Source organism: Canis lupus, chromosome 11 (genome assembly GCF_003254725.2).
Source record: "Canis lupus dingo isolate Sandy chromosome 11, ASM325472v2, whole genome shotgun sequence".
Taxonomy (NCBI): domain Eukaryota; kingdom Metazoa; phylum Chordata; class Mammalia; order Carnivora; family Canidae; genus Canis; species Canis lupus.
The window spans coordinates 43548586-43572630 of record NC_064253.1 but is presented as its reverse complement, the minus strand read 5'-3'; the positions used below and the strand labels follow the sequence as shown (position 1 = coordinate 43572630).

General features: G+C 37.1%; 1 protein-coding gene and 1 pseudogene across 1 annotated transcript; both read left to right on the top strand.

Moving 5' to 3' along the window:
* Positions 1-1767: 1767 nt before the first annotated feature.
* On the top strand, positions 1768-2464 carry TUSC1 (tumor suppressor candidate 1). The gene has a single exon (XM_025433079.3). It carries the CDS (start codon positions 1783-1785, stop codon positions 2443-2445), a length of 663 nt encoding a protein of 220 aa, XP_025288864.1. The 5' UTR covers positions 1768-1782; the 3' UTR covers positions 2446-2464.
* A 7530-nt stretch (positions 2465-9994) lies between these two features.
* LOC112649706 (translation machinery-associated protein 7-like) lies at positions 9995-18047 on the top strand (annotated as a pseudogene).
* Positions 18048-24045: the final 5998 nt, after the last annotated feature.

Here is a 24045-nt window from a genome sequence, read left to right as displayed (position 1 = left end):
ATAAAGATTACTATAGCCCCATATTTCTTCTAAATTTTATCAGCTCCATAATTTTTTCTCTATCCAATATTTTTTCCATTTTATTTTCATCCGATATTACTTTTGTAATAATATTTTCATATGGAGACTACTGACAAAAAATAATGAGAAGCATTTTTACTGTTTGCACTGCTATATTTAGAAATAATGTAATGTTCATTTTATGGCAGATAATTGACATATTATTTTAAGTTATATTTAAATACATTTAAATATAAATCAATAATTTTGGCAGTAGTCAGTTTAGTAATTCTGTTGCCTCAAATCCTCTTTCAACTTAGAAATTATATCCATTGTTTCTACCTCATATTTGAAAGATTAGTGGACCCTCCATTAACCATAAGGTGAATATTCATTACTATGCACAGATAACCTCCAGGACTGTTATTGATAGCTTTTGGTTGGATCATCCTCCTATATACATATATTTTTTTCCCCTTCTTGTCCTGTCCTGTCGTTTCCTTTCCTCTCTTCCCTTTCTTTTACTAAAATAGTTATATAAGCCATAGGTCATAGAGGACTAAATTGAGCAGATAGACAATTTTACTCGGTCTTCTTAATCAGTTTTACCTGCTTTTTATATTTTACATTTGCTTCATTACTTTTACAAAGCTAAAGAGAGTGCTTTGGGATTGAGTCAGGTGTAGAGAGGAGGTCATGGAGGACTTCTCGTGCAACCAGCATCAGTGTTCTTTAGGAATCCCAGTATGGTTCATTACAATGGTCAGTTACAAAAACTTGGTTAACTGTTTTCCAAGTTTCTTATTTTTACTTGTATTGTTCAATGAAACCCCAGCTCTGTGAATCTATGTCGCATGCTCTTCTGGCTCGTTTACATGTTCCAAAGGTTTGAAGACTTCACTGAACCTAAGAATCACCTGGGACCTTGCTAAAAATATTCTTGCTACCACCCCTCCCACCCCCCCCACCCCTCCCCCGTGAGATTCTGGCATCAGCATGTTCCTTAATTCACTTTGCAGTAATCCAGTTACTTTATACATGGAATCCCTTCAAAATAAGGAACGTGATTCATTCAATCAGTTGCATCCACCTGTCACCAGAAATTCCGGTGCTTAGTACTCAGTCTCTTAGCTATTGGAGCACATTTTGAGTCTCATAGGTTTGTGGACCCGCTTGAGAAAGCAACTAATCCTAACCTGGTTTCTACGGGGTTGCAATTTGCAGGGCGGGACCCCGGCTGTTCACGGGTGGGGAGTCGCCCACGCTGTTCGGAGACGTGCCTGTTCCCACTCGAGGCCCCACACGCAGCTCTGACGCTTCACTGCGCCTAGAGGGGCTCAAGACCGCCCGCTCCCAACCTGCCCCTCTGTCTCAGAACGCATCCTGTTACCATCCTTATGTGCTTTGCGAGCGTCGTGCGGGCGGTGGCTGCGCTGGGCTGCAGCGCCCGGGCCTGCACGGAAGCGGCCGCAGCACCCCGCGGGGACTCACGCCCCCGCCCCCGCCCCCGCCCCCGCCCGAGGGCTGAGCAGCAACGCGCTCCCCGGGGCATTGTGTGCGCGGGCCGCGGAGCCAGGCCCGGGGGCGGGGGGCAGCTCCACCGCGGGAGACAGACACGCCTCGGCCCGGGCACATTCCCGGCCCCCTCTGGCCCCGGGCCAGCAGCCGCCGCCCGCCACCTCTCCCTCCTCCTCCTCCTCCGCCTCCTCCGCCTCCTCCGCCGCGGCCCCGGCCGCCCGCGCCTCGGCCCACGGCGCCGGCGGCGCGGCGGGGACAGCACCGATGTGGCGCATGCGTGGTGGCGCCAGCAGGCGCGGGGGCTGCGGCGGCGGGGACGGCGGCGGGGACGGCCGCGGGCAGGGCCGCCCGGGCCGGGCTCGCGGGGGCGGCGGCGGCGGCGTAGGCGGCGGCGGCGGCGGCGGCGGCGGCGTGGGCTGGCGAGGCCGTGCGGGCGGCGCCCGGCAGCAGCTGGAGGAGCGGTTCGCCGACCTGGCCGCGAGCCACCTGGAGGCCATCCGCGCGCGGGACGAGCGGGACCGGCAGAACGCGCGGCTGCGCGAGGAGAACGCCCGGCTGCGGCTGGAAAACCGGCGGCTGAAGCGCGAGAACCGCAGCCTCTTCCGTCAGGCCCTGCGGCTTCCCGGCGACGGTGGCGACGGGGCGGCCGCGGCCGCGGCGAGGGCCAGCCCGGGCCCCGACGACGCCGGCACGAACCGCGGGGCGGGGGGCGGCGGCCTCGAGGACGAGCCGGGCAGCCCCAGGGCCCTGAGGGCCCGGCTCGAGAAGCTGGAGGCCATGTACCGCCGGGCGCTGCTGCAGCTGCACCTCGAGCAGCGGGGACCGCGCGCGCCGCGCCCGCGTGGCGACAAGGACGAGCCGCCCGTGCGCGCCCCCGAGCCAGGCCTGCGCGCCCCGGACGCCGGGCCCCCCGGGCCCTGGCTGTAGCCCGCGGCCGCGGCCGGCGGGGGGCGGGGCGGGGCGGGGGCGGGGCTTCGCGCGGCCCCGCCTTCCCCGCGCCTAGCAACGGCCTGGCCCGCTCCGCCGCGCGCTCCGCCCCCCCCGCCCCCCCCCCCCCCCCCCGGGCCCTGCCGGGGCGAGGGCGGCCTGTGGGCGAGCGCCGCTGCGGCCCTCGGGAGCCCCCCTGCCGCCGCCCGCCTGCGCAGCACCTGCCTCCTGCCTCCTGCCTCCTGCCTCCTGCCTCCTGCCCTGCGGGGTCCCTGGGCCGCGGCCTGGAAGCCGAGGGGCGCCCTTTACAACAGCGAGAACACTGTGCCAGTCAACGCTCTCCGATGCCTGAACGTTTCACGGTGGCGCGAGGACCTCTCCTATTTTTTTTTTTCCTTTTCCCCCCCTGTTTTGGTTCTTTGAGGAATGATTAATGCATCTTGAGTTGGTTGAATTTGTTGTTCATACTTCAGTCCCCTAAATGCTCCAGCCATGATCTCTTATGTGGCCAACATTCGCTTTTATAAATCAGTATTACTTAGGATATCCTATAAAGTAACACCTTTTTATTAAAAAGGTAATATTTATTAGGAGCTCTGTGTCTGCCCCCTGCTCTAGTCCTTAAACATCTAATATAAACTGATTTGTTTACCCCCCCAAGAAAATTTTTAAGCTTATAAGGGATCCTTTAAATTGATAAATAAACCTGGTGCGTTAAAAATAACCTAGAAACTTCCCACGACTATTCTTTGAAGTGTGTTACCTTTTTACACATGTTTAAGAAATATACATGACATGTATACATTTTACGAGGTTCAATGTCTGACTTATTCTTTGTGAGCTACCATTTTTGCTTAATGTAAGTGATCGTTTTAGATAATTAAAGATTAGGTAGTCTAAATACTATTTCACTATTTTTATTACATTTTAGGCAGTAGAGCATAGTCAGTGCACAGCTACTGTCTTTATTTAATAGTTTTTAAGAAATCATTAATTGTCTCTGTATCAAAAGCCTCCAAAGCGATTTAAGTCTCAATTGTGGTTTCAATGGCAAAACAAAAACAAAAACAAAAAAAAAGTGGTTGATTTCAACAACCATGTTCTAAAAAAACCTTTTTGCATTTTATTGAATAGGCACCTTTGACTAAGTAGTAAAGAAGATACCAGTGTACCTCATAAAAATCATGAATATAATACAGCGTATAAGTGATGGAGAAGAATATGAGTTTTTGCAAAGGCTAGAAATTAAATCATAAGTTTGAGTTTTATTTGTGACATATCCCAGAAGTTTCAAATATATGACATATATTACAAAAAAAAAAAGGTATCAGGGAAAATAGTTTTGTGATTTTTTTTTATTCCTGGGGTTTGAAGACACTGTGCATTTTGCTGAAAGGTAGTTGATATTTGTTGTAAATAATACGATCTTCCTCTCTGACTGAAAAATATAAGAAGAATCTTGGTGAGGATATGAAAAGTATTTCTATCACCTTTACTTCATTTCTTACAGTGAAAGAAATAAAACAGTTTTAGGAGGCAGTAGAAATTAAAGGATAGGAATAAAGCATATCAGCCCTGCTACTACTTAACTGTAGTTTTGGGTTTAAATTAGTTAATCTCTCCAAGCCTTACTTTTCTCATCATTCAATGAATGCAACATCTACCTCAAAACATACAAATTTTATTGAGATGTTATATGTAAAATGCCACAGTAAGTGGTTGATGAATGAGAATTATCATCCAAAATGTGAAAGTCATAAATGTGTATTTTCTGACACTTTCCTTTCCCTATTTTCCTCCTATATGACTTTATATTAGCAGAGAAATATACTCTTTGAGTTGACGTTTTTCACTTCTTATAAATAAATAGGGGAGGGAAAGCTCTATATAATAAGGGAATAATGCATCAAAATGTTCAAAAATAGTTGCCACGTGTGACAAAATTGGGAATATTCAATAAGCAGGCAAAATATTTAGTTTTTAAGTACCTTTTGTGTTAAAATCATGAATAAGTATGTAAAAAATTGTAAAAGAATGAGCATAAAAACATATATGTGGGGACAACTTCTAAGCATAATTCCTAAAAAACCTCTGAAACCAAAATGCCCCATGAGATGGATTAAGGCTGATAAATATTTCAACTTTGTTGAAATTCTCTGCTGATAACTGATAAAGCACCGTGTAGTAATACAAAAGATCTTTGTAATATCAAAATATGTGTCTGTTAAAGAAGTGGGTAAAGTTGATTTTAGAAAAGTTTGATCTAGGATCTGTTTTGATTTAAAATAAACTAATAGTTCAGATTATAATACCTTGACATTTTATTTTCATAATTTGTTGTGCAATGAAAAGGGCTTATAATTTATAGAAATGAGCAACAAAAATAGGCCATGTTAGCAAACAAATGTAGTAGGAAGGATTGGCATTCTTAAATAGCCTTTTTTATGGCTGCTATTCACACAACTATACTTTCTTTATCTTTTCCTCTATAAAAAATTAGGATATAAGTCAAAGCAATATGGAATGAGTACTTCTGTAGGTCATAAAACAGGCTATCTTTGCTAAACTTGAACATATTTGTGATATTTATAACGTATTTGAAGAATACTGGAAGACATTTCTTGTCCTTTAATTTAGACATAGGTTTGTCAGTTTATGAGTATTGCCATGATGAAACTAATACCAAATTGTTTAATAAATTGAATTATTGGTACATATTAATAATTATTAGTGATTTGGGGTTACAATGCCAAAATATGAAAAGGGCTTATAATTTATAGAAATGAGCAGCAAAAATAGGCCATGTTAGCAAACCAATGTTGCAGGAAGGATTGGCATTTTTAAACAGCATTTTTTATGGCTGCTATTCACAAAACTATACTTCCTTTATCTTTTCCTCTATAAAAAAATAGGATATAAGTCAAAGCAATATGGAATGAGTACTTCCATTCCATGGAATGGAAGCAAAATCTCTATTTTGCTAAAAGAAACAGATTTTTCACTGAGAAATTCTCACAAAATCGACATGAATAGGTGACACAATTTATTAATCTTTCTGTTTAGTGATTAATTAATTACAATTCTGATTTATCTAATATAAACATGCTTTTTTGAACTATATCTTATCCATCTGATATAGACAGTCTATGAATATATTTAGGCACTGGAAATAATGGACCAAGGAAGACACTTAGATAATAACCACATCTGACCTTATAAGGATAAGTCATGCTCAAATTTCAAATTTTAAGCTTAAACTAAGATTTTCATCTCTCAATGATCAGGATTAAAACTACATTGTTTTTAGAGGATAGCAGATTTTACTTATGAAATTCATGTTCAGAATCTACTTGTCAGTATAATCTTTGCTTATTTCATGATAACTTATTAGTAAGAAAGTCCTTTTGTATACCCAAACTCTCAGACATCTGTCATGTTTTAGGGAAAATTTGGGAAAGGACAACAGTGAATGTGTTGGTGCTTGACTCTTAAGAGTCTGAATGATAAGCATTCTACTAAAAATTTGAGCTTTTATAAGAAGAAATTTGAACAACAATCTATCTCCTATTTCATACTTGGGACTGATAAAAGTTTTCCTTGGCCTTTCATTTTTCCAGATCTCCTTGCTTTATCTTTGATTTTAAAATCGACTCTATGGTATTTTGAACTTAATGAACCTGCCTTTAGTTATGGTAAAGACTTGCTAAGAACCAAGAAATCCAACAATTCATTGACTATTGAAAGCAATGGAAAAAAAATTTTTTTTTCCTATTACATACTATGTTTGATTCAAGTGCTTCAGGATGTCCGGAATCTTTGCTCTCCATGGTCCTTCAAGGTCTCAGAACCTGTTAAACGTTCTTCTACCTTACACTGGGTCATTGTTTCATTTGCTTGGCAGAAACAGGTTATTCCGGATCCAGCTTTCAGCATATGGGAAAGAGAAAGAGAACTTGGAAGAGTTCTGCCCCGATCTGAAAAATAACATAAATTACCCCGGACACATCCTGTTAGTAAAACTTCATCATATAAAACCCATTTAACTTTAAAGGAGGCTGAGAAGTATAGTCAAGTGATAGAGTTTTGCCCAGCTATAATTTCATTATTATAGAAGACAGAAAACAGATTTTGGTGGACAACCCCCTTAAAAGAGGCTAGCATCTACTTAATTTTTTAAAGGACTTACATATTCTCATATAGCATTCTTGAAACGACATAATTTAAAATAGAAATATTATGGTATTGCTTTACCGATTGAAAAAGGTCCATCCTTTTCATTCCGCTTTGAACCATCATTATGAGTACAAAACATAAGGTACTGTTTGAAATAAACAAGGAAATATAGTTATTAAATTTTATATAGGAAATACTTATAAAATGTATAAATAGTATATATGTCATAAAAATACAGTTTTAAGAGCTTGTAATTGGTAAGCATTATTTCATACGTAAATCTAGATTTATAACTTGAAGGAGAAATGTTTCTGTTCATCTTGTTTCTTATATACTAGCATTTTACAATCTGTAGAGCTGAAAGAGACCTTGGTAAATTTCAGCCCAGTATTCCTCAGACTCTTGGCAACAATTCTACAACTTGAGCAAGCTATGTACATACCCACTCCATAATTTAGAATATGTGCATCGCAATTCTAGGTAATATTATTCTCTCCTGTTTATGAATGAAGAAACTAATGAACAAAGATTATGAATAAATTTTCCAAAGTAAAAAAGAAAAATATATTTAAAAAATTTAATTGACATGTAATTGTATTCATATGTCTTAGGACAATGATTTGATGTATGTATGTATTGCAAAATGATAACAATAAGTTTAGTTAACACAACCACGTAGTTGAAAATCTTTTTCCTTGTGATGAGAATTTTTAAAGATCTACTGTCTTAGGAATGTTCAAATGTACAATATAGTATGGTTGATTATAATTACCACAGTGTACATTATATCCCAAGACTTATTCAAATAAGCTATTTTACTGGTTTTGATAAGAATACTTCTGATTTACTCTATTAACATGATATGATTGTCCAGTAATTTCCTAATTTTGCACTCTTTATCATGGCCATGATTATACTTATTCCATAAAAAGATTTTTTTTGTTTGTGCTGCAGTACAGTTTAAATAGTAATGGAGTTATATGTTCCTTTACATTTTTGTAAATTTTATGCATGACATTCTTGGGGATATATGGATAGATTATTTTGGGAGGAAAGAGTAGATCTTTGAAAATTTTGCCTACTTATTTGATGGAAACGTATCTCTTTATAATTATGGCCCAGAGAGACTGAAGGGAAAGATTTATATTTCTTGGTCAGAAGAGGGACTCTCCCTCTATCTTACAAGACACAGAAAGAAAGCAGAGAGTCCCATTTCCTTTGGCAGCTATCATGCGATCATAAGAATGGCAGCACAGAGAGATGGAAGAAAACTTCTTTATTGATAACATCATAGCTGCTCTGGTTGTCATGCCTGGGGTCTGTCCTACAGCTGGACTGTCAGTTATGGGTGAAAATACATTTCCTTATTGTTTAAGGCAGTTTGAGTTAGAGCATTTAAAAAGGTCACAATGGAATCGTATACTAGAATGAACATTACAGTGACACACCAAAATACGGGTTTCTCACAAACAATGTTGAGGAAGAGAAGTCAAACATAAAAGTACATAAAAGGGACAAAAAACCCAATATCTATATGTTTAGACTTGTACAAATTAAACAAGAAAAAAATTATCCCATTTTAGAAATGGGCAAAAGACTTAACAGATCCTTTTTTATTAGAGAAAAGCTAAATATCCCAATAAACAAAGGGGAAGATTTTCAAATTAACAGTAATATAAAACTAAGCTTTGGTGTCCTATCTCTAGCATTGGATAACTCACTCAGCATTTGCTTAATGGCTAAAGCAAAAAATAAAATAAAATAAAATAAAAATCCTTCCGAACCTCTACTCCTATGGTCCTTACATCTTACTGGTTATTAAATTATTTAAATTTTTTTCTCAAAATGGCCTTTCATAGTTTTCCCTTTTTGTTCATAATTTTGGGCCTATCGTATTTAAGGGCCTTTGGCTTTCACTTTCTGTAAGGTGAGCATTGAGGAATGCAAATTTATTTTAATTCAGATGAGTAAATTGGTGTATGTACTATTGATTAATAATCTTCAAAACAGGGTATGCAGTTAAAAATCTCAGATCTTCAATTTATATTTATTTTATTTTCATCCTTTAAAACTTTTTTTTTTAAAGATTGTATTTATTTATTCATGAGAGACACAGAGCGAGAGAGGGGGGCAGAGACGCAGGCAGAGGGAGAAGCAGGCTCCATGCAGGGAGCCCGACATGGGACTCGATCACAGGTCTCCAGGATCACACCCTGGGCTGAAGGTGCTGAACTGCTGAGCCACCTGGGCTGCCCCTTTAAAACTTTATTGAAAAAAAAAAAAAAAAAACTTTATTGTGTATGTTCCACAATGCTTTTAGTATAATAAATGACACAAATTTTGGTATGTGCTCAAAATGTTTTACAGATCCCACACTACACTGGGAATCACCTCAGTTCCAGGATTTCTCATTTATTAGCCTAAGACCTCAATCTCTTTATTGCTTAATCTCTGTAGTACACAATTTTTTAGAATAAATGTAACAAAATGTATCCAAATATGTATCATAGTTACACTTGTTATAAGACTTCAATTAGATTTTATATCAGAGCTTGGATTGTATGCTTTAAAATATAACCAAAATAAAAAAAAAGATGTTGTTTCTAAAGGATACTTTCTTCGTGTCCCTTCACTTTTGGGACAAAAAAAAAATCACTAAAATGATTTTGACTCATGTTATCTTCCCAACTACTTCTTAAGGTTGAAAATTAATTAAAAATTTTGGGTATATATCTCTTTGGCCTTTGATATATTTCAAGGGAGAACTCTGGGCAGGTTTGTATCTATCAAGTATAAGATGGCTACCAAATTAACCTAAAAATCCTAAATGCTATATTACTGAATCTTTGTTCTTTACAACATTTTCTGAGAAGAACAAAAACACTTCCATGCTTTTAATAAGGCACATTAGTACTACTAATAACTCTGAGACATGAAAATATCTGACTGTGAAGTTGATTATGTACTCAAGCAGAAAGCTGTAATAAAAAGTTTTCTGAATCCACTCTCCCTCTATAAATGTTTTCTCCCATATTATTGATGCAGATGTTGAGTTTCTTCAAAAAATGCAAAATAATTGGACCTGAGGACTCCTTTAGCTATTAAGTATCTTTCACATTTTTACTAAATAAACATTTCTGTGAGATAAATTCTGAGTTATTCTTCTGAAACTGAGGTTCAGTAGCATCAGAAGAAAGAAAAAATATAAATAAAATATCCAAGCATACTCCCAAATATCAAACATTTGTCTTCTAGATCCACTCTCCATCTTTCTCCACTCTGCTCTCTATTTATCACATCACTAGACTCCCTTGGTCCTTGGGTTCCAGGGTAAACTTGGCCTCTTGTTAGATTTTGGCTACTGGGAAATACAAGCATGAGATCAGAAGGAGGAAATAGTGTTAGCTCTGTGTTTTCTATGGGCTACTTACATCCTTCTACCAAAGATCACTGCTCCTGTAAGTTTGCTTTCTCTCTCTATGAAGCCGTGTCTGCAGGTTCTGATAAAGGCTCTAGCCCCTCACCACTTCTGGCCAAGGGGTGGTGAAGTTCTCCATGACAGGTATTACAAGCTTCAAGGTACTTATGTCTCTTCTAGTTTTCCTAAACCATATCCAAGTTTTCATAAATGGCTTTTTGTTAAACTATTTTAAAGTTACCCACCTTTACTGAATGGACAGAGATTGATTCAATATACAGTGACTATAAATATTGATATAATTATATGCTTTAGGTTTTTTTTTTTGTTTGTTTGTTTGTTTGTTTGTTTTTTACAGGGCCTTAGATCAAGACCTGAGCGGAGATCTAAAGTCAGACTCAACAGGCTGAGCTCCCCAGGCACCCCAATATGCTTTAGTTTTTATTATATTTAAGGCATTTCGGTGATTCCATTGAGCAAAGGAATACATCTCAAAATTAGATCTTCAGTTAATTTAGTTTGATATTTTCCTGATTTCGCTGACTAAAAATGCACATATGCAAGTTAGGTTTTGACAATTAGAAAGGCACTAAATATATATTACCTTTTAATAGGGTTTTCTTTAATTTGTATCTCAAGTGATTCAGCACTATTCAACAGATATTTAGTATGTTATAACTCTTAGGCATAAAGTCTCTGACCATTGGCAACATAATCTATGATATCATTTCTTCCTTTGAAATGATTAAAATCTGATAGATGCAGATATATTATGTAAAACTGGAAGAAGATTCACATGACATGTTATTTGAGCTGATTCTTAAAAGATAAGTAGAGGATTGAGTAGATGAGTCTGATGGGACAATTATTTAAGACAAAGGGCAGATGAGAAAGGGATATGAATAGGGATGTATAGGAAATGCCCTAGGAACAGAGACTGTAATATGACTGAAGTGAAAGGTATATAGAATTATTGTAAGTTTGAATAAAATAGACTGGGGTCAAATAGTGGAAGACCCTAAAATTCAAACAAAATTTAATCTTTCCATGGAGAAAAATCAAAGTTCTTTGAGCAGATGATTGATTTAGAATTATAAAGTATCTCATATCATAATCAGACATAGTTTTAAAAAAGATTCCACAAGCAGCAGATAATCAGAAGACAGGTAAAGCTAGAGGTAGGAATGCAGGAAAGAAATTAAAGCAATGGTTCAGTTAAGGGGGAATAATGTGGGGCAGCCCAGGTGGCTCAGTGGCTCGATCCTGGAGACCTGGGATCAAGTCCCGCGTCGGGCACCCTGTGTGGTGCTTGCTTCTCCCTTGCCTCTCTCTCTCTCTTTCTCTCTCTCTCTCTGTATGTCTCTCATGAATAAATAAATAAAATCTTTAAAAGGGGGGGGGGGATAAGGCTTTAAAACAGTAACTGTTGGAAAAGAATATTTTTTTAAAATTTGTTTTCTATGAAAGCAGAGCCTGTGACAAGGCAGTAAATTCATATGACATAGTCATGGAAGAAACATGTACAGTTATAAGATAAAAAGACCATAGAAAGAACTTAAAGAAATGCAGATATTCAAAGAATTGATAACAACCAACTAAGGAGATTGAAAAGAGTAGACTTGAAATAAAAGAGAATATCTAGGAAATTGTAATTCTTGAAGACCCAGAGGAGACTGATTTGATCTAAGAAGGAAGTTAAGCAAGATGTGACAGAGTCCAAATAAAACATGGTCCAATTCTCCATCCATCCCTGTAACTATCATTTTTGTAACATGACTTTGCAATTCCACCTGCAAACACATGGAGTCTATTTCTCTACTCCTGTTGTTACTTGTTTTAGCTAATGGAATGCAACAGAAATGCCAATATACTGGTTTTGTGTATATGGCTCAAGAGACCATGCATGCTTCTACGCTTTCTTGGATTTGGACTGTTACCATATGAATTCCTCTAACCTCAGTTAATAGCCAAACAACTATCCTCAACCAGTCCGTTTCAAAACAACCAGTCAGCTGATCAGATAGATTTAAGCAAGTTCCTTCCAGCTCAACTAAACAAGGTCCAAGTCAGCAGAACCACTGACAAGTAAATTTATGATCAACACTTAATGGTTATTTTAGGTTACTAGGTTTGGGGGTAGCTCATTGTGTAGAAATAGATAACTGATACAAAGAGAAATCATTGTAGGAGCAAGTATAGAGAAGAATGGTGAGAGGCAAGCTGTTAGATTATAAATTGTTGAGGAGTTACCAGGAATTGGGCAGTGGATTTTTTAAAATAAATATCTCCTTGAAGAGAACAGCATTGGAAAAGTTGCTGACGGTATTTTTTTTTTTTTATTGTGTGTATACAATGGATTTGACTATGTTTTAGGTGATATAAGAAAAATCTAATGGAAAGTGAGATGAACAGGCCAATGAAAGATGTATAAATGAGGTAACATATTCTTAAGAATCAGTGAGCTTGAATGCACAGATGATTAGAACAGTCTAGTAAAGGAATAGATTAATTTTTTAAAAAGAGATAAGGAGAATAAGGGCAGGTGATGATAAAGAGAAAGAACTAGGTTGGAGAGGGACATATTGTGTGAGGTCAGGTCCTTTTCAGGAAGCAATAAAATCATCTATTGAGTCAAGTTAGCTGATTTTCTCTTCTAAAAGTAAAGTTTCAAACATTGATGAAAGATATTTAAGATGTAGTCAATTGAGGGAGAAAGCGAAAAATGTTTGAGTGGTTCTGAGAGCTCTGAGAGTGGTTCTATGAATCTGGATATGAAGAAACACACTAGAAATTTGTTGGACAGGAGAAGGAAATGCATGTGAGAAATAACTGAGAGATGCACAAGAGAACTTTTTTATTTCTAAAGTTGGATTTCACTAAGCAGTGTCATTAGTAAGTAGTCCTGAATTACAATTTCTTTCTATTTGTCGTATATCGAATTAATCTTGTTGCAATAAGTAGAATGAATATAGATCATGCATGTGCAGAGTTAAAATTTTTATAATTTTGGAGCCTTGGTAATGTGTGAGTGATGTGGAGGGGAGGAACATTGTAAAGACTTTGTAACCAGGATTAGTGTTAGGAGAACAAATATAAAATATTAATAAGAAATGAAAGAATACAGTGCCGTCTGTTTGCTTATTAGGCTTGACAACAGGATTGAGAGGTTGATGAAAAAAGTTCCTGGGTCCTCTGTATAGAGACAGCAAACTATTGATATCTCCAAGATGCTGATCAGAGAGGGATGTTGATAAAGGCAAAAAGAATGGGGTAAAGGTACATTTATACAAGAAAGGAAGACTGGATTTTTAGGGCAACCTCTCAGAATGTCTTTTCTTTGACCTGTAGTCAGAAAAATCAATTGGACTCGATATCTTTACTTATAGCATAGTAACATCAACTCATAGAATTCTTAAGAAAATCAAATGAGATGAGTGTACATGAAAGTGCATTGAAAATCTAAAACCCCATACAAATGAAAAGGATTTGCTGAAGCCAAAGGCAACAATATTTAAGATAACTTTTATTAAAATTGATTTTTTAAATGATACAGGAATAAGCCTTATATATTGCTTTAAAGTAACTGGTTCTGTCTCAAAATGATCAAAACAATTAATCTAAAATGTTTGTCATAGGAGATTAAAATAATACCCTGAGTGTTGCATGTTATAAAATTTATAGATATGCTTTCATTCTGTGTATTCAACAGTCACCTAAGAAACCTGAATTCAATTACTTCTAACTCCACCAGCCTTCTATATCTTACTGCTTCTGTTATGCAATGTTTATATGAACTATTTTTCTTATCATTTTTTTGTGCTACTTGAAAGTAAGTCCTTCATGATGAGAATTATTTGCTCTGTTGGTCGACATGGATATTTATAGAGCATAAAGCCAGTTGACACATAATTTTTGAACATTGATATGTTCCCCTTGTTATCTTAAGTAGAGAAGGAAAGAACATAACTCACCCTAATAGTTTTTGCTCTAGCATTATGGAACCCAGATCACAATGAACATACAGAAAAATGAGAATTTTTAAAAATGATCTAGAATTTTATTAACAAAACTAACATTCACTCGTGAAATATACGTTAAGGCCTGCTCTGTGACAGGCACTGTGCTAAGTCCTATTTGATACCCTAATAGAATCTGGTCATTGCTTTGGAGAGCTTACAAAAAAACTAAGAAGATAAATATCTTTTTTTAAAAATGAACTTAATTTGTTTTTTCTTTACAACATTTCATTTCAAGTTCTGGTTCAGATTATTTGGGAGGACAGGATGAAAACAAGTTATACTGAGAGAGATAGTGGTATGGGCAGGTGGTTGTGAATTACTGTTCCTGAATCTTTCTAGTTTATGTGCACATATCTCTTTTTCTCCATTTAATTCTCCTGATCTGTATAACTCCTCACTGACTCATTTAATTTTAGAGATAATTTAAAAATGAATATTCCACAAATGTAGAAGATAGTGTCTTTGATAAGTGTTGCTGGGAAAGCTGGATGGTTACATGTGAAATAATAAAATTGGTTGATTTTATCTTGCACAATATACAAAAATGACTCAAAAGGGCTTAATGGCTTAAACATAAGATCTGGAAACGTTAAAACTCCTAAAAGAAAATATAGGGGGAGATCTTCTTGACATTGGCCTTGGCAGTGATTTCGTGGATATGACACCAAAAGCACAGGCAACAAATGCAAAAATAGAAAAGTAAGATTACATTAAAATAAAAAGGTTTTGCATATCAAAATAAACCACCAACTAAATGAAAGGGTAACAAAAAAAAATAAAAAAAAAAATGAAAGGGTAACGCTATGCTATGGGAGAAAATATTTGTAAACCATACACCTGATAAAGGACTAATAGCTAAAATATGTAAGGACTTCCTAAACTCAACAGAAAACACTAAGTAAATAAAACAATCTGATTTTTAAAAATAATGGGCAAATAATTGAATAGACATTTCTCCTAAGAAGACATACAAATGGCCAATAGGTATATAAAAAGGTGCTCAGCATTACTATTCATCAATAAAATGCAAATGAAGACCACAATGAGATGTCTGTCCCCTCACACCTGCTAGGATGGCTATAATGATAGATGATAGATAGATAGATAGATAGATAGATAGATAGATAGATAGATATAACAAGTGTTAGTGGAAAAGAACAGGGGACCCTTGTGCACTAATGGCAGTGATAATTGTAAACTGGTATAGCCACTATGGAAAACAAGTGTGAAGTTTCCTCAAAAAGGTAAAAGTAGAACTACCATATGATTCAGCAATCCTGCTTTGGGTATATATATCCAAAGGAATTGAAATCGTGATGTCAAAGAGATATCTGAAATTCCATGTTCATTGCAACATTATTCCCAATAGTTAAGAGAGGGAAGCAACATAAATGTTCTTGATGACTGAATGGATAAATAAAATGCAATATATATCACACTCATATTGGAATATTATTCAGTCTTTAAAAAGAAGGAAATCCCGCCATTTGTGACAACATGGATGAACCTGGAGAATACTATACTAAATGAAATTAGCCAGACACAGAAGGACAAGTAACTACATGATACTAATTAGATGTAGAATCTAAAAAGAGTCAAACTCATAGCACCAGAGGGTAGAATGCTGGTTGCCAGTAGCTGAGGAGGAGGAGAAATAAGGAGATTTGAGTCAAAGGGTACAAAGTCTCAGTTACACAAGATGAGTAAGTCCTAGAGATCTGCTATATAGCATAGTGTCTATAGTTAACAGTCCTGTATTACATACTTAAAAATTTGCTAGGAGGATAGATCTTAAGGCAAGTGTGTGATCACAAAAAAATAAAGAGGTCAGTAAAAAACTTTTGGAGGTGAGGAATATGCATATAACATAGCTTGTGGCCATGGTTTCATGGGTATATACTTATCTCCAAACTTATCAAGCTGTGTGCATTAAATATGTAAAGCTTTCTCTATGTCCATCATACCTCAATAAAGTAGTTTTTAAAAAAATCCTTGTTCTTAGAAGATTTCATTGAAGTAACTGAAGATATATTTTTGAAGGGTGACATTATATAAAGTTAGCTCAGGTGTTTGGCTTGATTGTGAGTTCTCTAAGGCAAAAATAGTACCTTACTCATCTTGTATCCCCAATAAATACCTAGTATATTATGAGTAATAAATAATTACTTTTGACTTTTGGGAAAAAAAGTGAAGATTTCCAAACTGAATGGAACCAGAGTCTTTTTCTTTTTCTTCCAAAAAGTATTTTGAAAGAAAAGAGATGAGTTTTCCTGAAGATGCATCTAATTGTTTGGCAATAATTTGTGGTCCTTCAAAAATAGGACTAATTATCATCATGCAGGCAGGGAAACTTAGGTGGCAATTTGTAATTTTTAGCAGCTTTTTACTTGCAGCATTTTAAAGTTGCCACAGCAGGAGGTAAAGTACAAAATCATGTTTATTTGAATAGAAATATTTAAAATGCTACATTATGGAATCACTGAAGTAGAGTTCAGGGGAAATAAATGTATCTGTCCTCTGTTTATGTTATTTAAACTTCAGATGTATTCCACATAATGGTGATGGGGATTTTGGTTCCTATAATAGTCTCTTAAATGTATGTGCATCTTAAATTAATATTCGCTTACAGATATAGTCTAATACACTGGCCAGTATGGTAGCCCCTCACCAGAGGTGGCTGTTGAGAGTTTGAGTAGTCTGAATCGAGATTTGCTATAAGTGTAAAAAAGACACTGGATTTAAAACAGGGAAAAATAAAACAGCATTTTAATAATTATTGTATTTCATGTTGAAATTATAACACTTTTTAATAAATTAAGTAAAGTATATTAATAAAATTAATTTTATCTATTTCTTTTACCTTCTTAATATGGCTTTAAAAAGTTTAAGAATATACATGTGGCTTACATCATCCTTCTATTGAATAGTACTGTCTAATAAGTACAGACTACAGTGGGATTTTTTTGTCCCCTTTAGAACACCATTTTTTTATTACAGAAGCCTCTATTACAGAAGCCTGAGTAATAGTGATTTTAGTAACACTAGCTTAGGTTTGTATTCAACTTCTCATTTACTAAAACCATGAACGCCATTTTAAGAGAGCTGCTGGTACAGAGCTCAGCACTGTCCTGCGGCATATCATATATATAAAAATTTTATATATTCCACTTATTCGGAAAAAGATTTTGCCAAAGCTTACCAATATATTTAAGCTCAATAGTTACAAATAAAGTCAAATAGAAACAAAACAAGATAGAGGAAGAATAGGTATCATTCTGAGATAAAATGTTTAACCACTTAGCTCAAACTTTCTTACAGGAAGTAGAAGAAGACATACCAACATCTTCTTGGCCTTATAGTAGAGTAAAACCAAAATTTGGAATCATTCATTATTAGAAACTGAATTTCTTGCAAGGTAGCTTGTAAATCTTTCTGTATGGTGGTGGGGAGTGGGAGGTGGGATGGGGGGTCGTACAGCAGAGGAACCCTGGGAGGTGAGGAATATCAGGACACCTCAACAATGTACTACTGCTATATCTAGTTATGTCACTGGTGACCCTACTTAGGGGGTCTTAGTTGCACATTTTCATCTTTGTTCTGAAATAATGGTGACATGGAGAGCTGTAGGAGACCTCTTCATCAAATTCCATACAGTATTTGAAAAATCACTGGGGGAAATTTTCAACAATACTATGGGTGACCAATAAATATAAGGACTGATTTAATCAAAACATAACCAAACCAATAAAAAAACGTAACCACTAGCTTCTGGTGGCAGGGCCTGGGGAAGGGGCAGCAGGTGCCAAGAGGAAGGTGGCAAGAGGTAGCCCCTAAAGCAGCCCAAGAAGCAGGCCAAGGAGACAGGTAAGATAAGGCCTATGAACAGAAACATCAAGAAGAGCAGAAGAAATTCCAAGAACTAAAAGCAAAGGCTGTGGGCAGGGAAGCGCCTCCAGGCCACAGGTGGAATCAAGAAATCTGGCAAAAAGTAAGGTGTTCTTGGTGCTTGAGGCAATGGTGATCCTTAATTCCATTCCTGTTTAAACATCTAGATTCCCTGTCACAACATATGTTGCCACCGGTAGCTAGAATGAAGTGTTGTCTTAGATCTTGTTGGCCATTTAAGAATAAACTTTTGTTAAATAATCATTAAAAAAAAAGAAAAAAAAACACATAACTTGAAGTCAATTGAAAGTTAAGCAGTACACATGGAGAACAATATTTTAGCAGTTTTAAAGAAAACCTGAAAATCTATTGAGATGGGTCACATATGAGAAGTCTTAAAAGTTACATATTGATTTTAGTCAAGTCTGAAAGAGATATAAAATTGAAGTGAGCAGAGGGAAGTAAGAAGAATGTGGTAGAAATAATGCAGGAGAGCCAGGTGAAGGCCAGAACTTCTCGTAAATTCTGAAAAGAAGTTTAGATTTTACCCTAAATGTCAAGCCTGGAAGTACAGAAAATCATTTTATATTCCAAAACATCAGTCTGACTGCTCTGGGAGCCAAGAGAAAAATTAAGATAAAGCCCCTTTGGACATAGATATGAAGATGTGTTATAAATACTTGCACGTAAGAGTTGTGAAGCTCAGGGAATAGATCAGGGATAGATATGTAACTCTGCATATCAACATATAGAGAGTGCAAGAAATCTTCTGGGAGTACATATGAATAGAAAAAAAAAAAAAAAAAAACAAGGGACCTGAGCTCTGGAATATTTGGGTTTCCCTTAGAGATGCTGAAACCAGAAAAGAGAACTGAGAAGCGGCAGTTTGTGGAGCAGAACAAAAACTGGGAGCACGATACCATGGATCACGGATGACAAGAGCCCGTGTCAGGAATGGGGGGATTATCGAGTGTGCAAGAGGGGATGAGTAAGAAGAGAACACAGAGGCAGCCAGGTGATGTGTCCTCATTGAGGCCATGGTTGACACTGACAACGGGGGTTTCACTAGTGCAGATTAAGAGGCGGATTGGGAGGAGACAGAGTGGGTCCCGGAGGCACAATCATGAACTTTTTCAAGACTTTTCTACTCAAGAAGCAGCAACAGCAAGAGGAAATGATATTCATCCTGGAGCAGATGAATGAAGGACCTACATCTTCCACAGGAACAGACAGGGACAGGAGGATGGAAGCCTGAACATATATGTAAAGATTGGTCTTTTTTTTTTTTCTTAAGATTTTATTTATTTATTCATGAAAGACACAGAGAGAGAGAGAGAGAGAGGCAGAGACACAGGCAGTGGGCGAAGCAGGCTCCAGGCAGGGAGCCCGATGTGGGACTCGATCCTGGAGCCCAGGGCAGGCGCTCAACCACTGAGCCACCCAGGCGTCCCAGAAAAGATCGGTCTTAAAAGAAAGGTACACTTCATTCTTTGTCATAAGAGAGCAAGCAGGTCGTACCTGAAGGGATATCTGGTGGGTGGCAGGCTTATTGGAGGAACTCTGAAGGCATTCCTCTCTTTTTCTTAAATGTTCTCAACAAAGTATAAAGTAAGGTCGTCGGCTAAGATGAAAGGAGGGTGTTTTTCTTATTACAAAAGGAATAAAGCAGTTGACTCTAACAACCAGTTGCTGTCTGGACCTGTTTTCGAGGCTGCATTCTACATTTTCCTCCTCAGCAGATGTACTGCTGTCTCTGCGATTCTAAATGATGGGAAGATTATCTACACTCAGATGTCTGATAACTGTATGTCACTTCTTATACTGTGGGGTTTGTGAGCGGTTGTGTAGGCGAGAATATACACCAAACTATCACTTCAGTCACATTTTCTTTCTTTTTTGAGTCATCAGTATTTAGAGCAGTTCTGAAGGATAGCTACGACATTATCCATACAACAGGAGGCCGGGGTTTAAAACAAAGGAGGCTAACATTTATGTTTCCCTGAAACAATGTCTATATAGAAACTGAACTTAGACTATATTCCTGTTCATACACATGAAGATTGTAAACACACATACCACAACTGGAGTAGGCCAGATAAATGCATCTATTTTATTTCTTCAGAGCTACCAAAACTTTGATATCAGAGGACAAACATGAAGATAGGCGTTTGAATAGTGATTATCATATATTATTGCAATTTATTTTTAAGATAATCCCATTTTTTTACGTGATAATTTCAGGCTGAATTATACTTTATGTGCTAGAGTAGTCATTCTTTAGCTGTTGGAATTGAAGGTAGCACTGGAGTTTCTATCTTGAGGACATTGATGAATCTTTAAAGATCAGCAGTTATGGGGAGAGTTTAGAAATATTACTTTGAAGAGCCACCTTGGTGGCTCAGTCAGCTAAACCATTTGACTTGGGCTCAGGTCATGATCTCAGGGTCCTGCGATTGAGGCCTCTGTTGAGCTCCACGCTCAGTGGGGAATCTGCTTGTCCTTCTGCCCCTCCCTCGGCTCGAGCTCACTCTCTCTCTCTCTTAAGTAAATAAACAAAATCTTTTAAAAAATACTAGTTTAAAGTGACAAAAGCCTTAGTTTTATCCTTTGGCAGTAGTTCATTCTTTTCTGTTTAATTGGTGTTCTGCACTTATCCTTTATGAGTTGATAATTAGATACAATTTTTAGGTGTGTAATTTCAATCTGCTTTGGAACAATCCATTTGTAACTTTACTTTCTTTTAGCATTAAGGGCTTTTCTGAAAAGGTGTTTCTACAGCAAATGTATAGTATGTCCAATTTGGAGACCTATGAGACAACTAATCCTAGAAAATCATAGGGGACTTCTAGGTATAACATGGTATATCTTGGACTCTAGAGTCAGGCAATCCTGAATTACAGTTTTGCCATCTCCACTGAGTTGTATGTAGGTCACTTATCCTTTCTTAAATTGTCTTTTGCATAAAATGGAGAAAATATGAGTATCATTGCAGATGTTGTAAGGATACATTGAGAGGGTAAATATTAAACATGTCTGCAAAGTATTGGACACGTGCTATGGCAGCAGTGGCAGTAGCATTTTTGGAAAGCAGCATAGGTGGAATTTCTTCATGGAGGGAGTGGTTCCCATATATTTAATTTTTAATTTCCTCATCTCTCTTGTTAGACTTTTCATTTTTAATTATTAAAATGCAAGCTTATTGTAGGTAGATGTGATTTGCATTTTATTTCCTCTAATTTGATGCATGAAAAATATGAGCCATAAGAGTAAAACTGAATCTACAAACTCATCACTCAGCTTAAGAACTGAAATATGTAACAAACACTGCTTCATTAGTGAGGTGCTCCTTTACTGTAGCATTGTCCCGACTCATGGTCAAGGACAATTGTTATTTTGAGGTTTGGATTTATCGTTTTCCCTTTTAAAAATATACTTTTATCACATATAAAAGTATTGCTAGCTTATATTTGCAAATACTTCAGAGTATGCTAGATATTCCCTCAATTTCATCAATTTAGCTCATTATAATGAATTTAGATTCTCTTAAAGTAGTTCAACCTTTTCCCCAGAAATAATGACATTTTGTGAGTAATGAAGAAATCTAGCATAGACAAGACAAGATTTTCTTATTTATTTAAGAATTTCTAGCAAGTACTATATTTGACCCATTTGACCTTGAGGGACTCCAGAGAAAAAACACAAATTGACCTCCTGGCCAGTCTCAACAGAATTTGAACCAGGTTTGTGTAAATCTAGAAAACAAACAAGCAAACGACCCCTTTCCATAATTTATAGTAGGGTAAGAGGTTTATACGTCCATTTTTCTGCTGTCTTATTTTTGTTCTGGTGTCTGAAGCAGATAACACTTAAGATCCATTCTGGTCTTCCTAATCAAATCTCTTTCCCATTACAACTATTATATTTGTCCACTCTTTCCTTTCTCCCATATGTTATACATTATTTTTAATTGTGCTTTGTTAGTTTAAAAAAAAAAAAGGATACCAGAAAGTATTCCCCTGTGTGAAATCTGTCCATTACTATTATAGAGGAGTTGACTACCTGGACTTAATGAATTTTTTATTATTTCCTCTGATGCATTATTTCCTTTTATTAAAATTTGGGATATGGGGCACCTGGGTGGCTCACATCATGATCTCAGGATTGTGAGATCAAGCCCTACATTGGGCTCCACACTCAGCAGAGAGACTGCTTGAGATTCTTTCTCTCCCTCTCCCAATCCTTCTCCCATGTACCATAAAATTAGTTCTGATTTTGAGTACTTTGGTGGTATTTTGGTAGCATTGCTTCAGCATTGTTATATACATGTCATTTTTCATGGCATAACACTATTTTTCTTTTATTTGCATATGAATTTTGCTGTCTCTACCAAAAAAAAAAAAAAAAAAAAAGCAAAACTGAGGATAAAATTTTCTTTCTAGTCTTCCAAACTCCTTCAAGAAACAATTTATACATGTGACTTGTATGAGGGATTACAGTGTGAACTTAATATTGTATCTGTGTGATTACTTACCTATAATGGAAATTGTTTTTTGGTTATCAGTCAAATGTAATTGCTTAAGCAATGTACCAGGGACTGTATTAGGTATTGGGAATGTTGCTACCAATAATCCATCCAGGAGCTACCAGTAATATATTTGTGAGAATATCTGTATTAGTTTTTCATTACTGCTATAACAAATTTGCAAAGACTTGGTGGCTTAAAATACCATACATTTATTATCTTAATAGAGTTCTGGATGTTAGAAGTAAGAAACATCTCAGAGGGCCAAACTCAAGGTGGGAGAAGGGGTATGTTTCTCCTGGAGGCTCTGGGAGAGAATCTGTGCTTCCTTAACTTTTCCAGTGGTTAGAAGTGGTGCAGTTTCTTGATTCAAGGTGCCCTCCCACCTTTAAAGCCAAAGGGACCTGGTGGCCACTGCAGTCTTTCTCAGGCTGTGTCACTTTGACATTGGCTCTCCTATTTTTCTTTTTCACTTATAAAAATCCTTCTGATTCCATTGAGCCAGGAAATTCTCCTTATCTGTTATTCAGAGTCTCTTTATCTTAAGGTCATTTTATTAGCCAACTTAACCCCCACCCCATTTAATATATTTACAGGTTGTGGAGATTAAAATGTGTATATCTTTGGGAGGTCATTATTTTGCCTACTGCAAGTACTCCACAAATCCAAGCACCATGCCTAGGTTTTAGACCACTAAAGTAAATAACTGGAAGTATCATTTGTAAAATTTGGGTATAAAACATCCTTTTCATTATGCATTACATAGAAGTGCTGCAAAACTTTATTTTTGGTTGATTTATTTGGATAATTATTCTTAGTTCTCCAGTTGATTTTGCATAAGTTAAAATAACATAGATTTAAGCTCTTAACCAAACATAAGAGTTCCAGTTTTAGAATTGTATTAATTTTAGAAACAAAGGACAGTAAGGGATACTTATGAATATTAATTAAGTAGGTTCTAAAATAAATTATAAGTGAATAAAATTTCAGAACCTAATGACTCAGCTTCTGTGTAAAACATATTAAAGATGACAGCACAGTTCACCATTACCGTGTTTTCTTTAAATTCTTCTGATCTTATTTATTTAGCATTTCAGGGTCAAAAAAAAATATTAGGTATTTGATTTGAGCATATGAATTTTTAACTGTAGGGCATCTGACTCCGACTCTGTCAGGACCTTCTGACCTTATAGCTTGAAATCATTTGATTTAGTCAGCAGACATGATGGTCACTGTTTCATGTATAAACAAAAGCCTTTTTTTTTTTTTTTTTGTCTTTCAAACTGGATTTAAAATTCACTGACATGGTAGAAATAGAATCTGGGCTGAATATCATGGAGTAATTAACATTATATTTATGTTGTCATAAAAATTACCATTTTCACTGATGCTGAGCCAAGATAGTTTGCAGCACGCATTTCTAAAAGACTTCCCATCTTGTTGTTTATTTCAAGGTGTCAGGGTATGCTTTTGCTAACTCATTGGTTTGGGGAAAGTATTTGATGAGCCCTGAATGCTTAAAAGCATAGGTCAGTGAATTTTGATTGGTGAAGGAGTCTTCATTTTATATATTGGGCATAAAT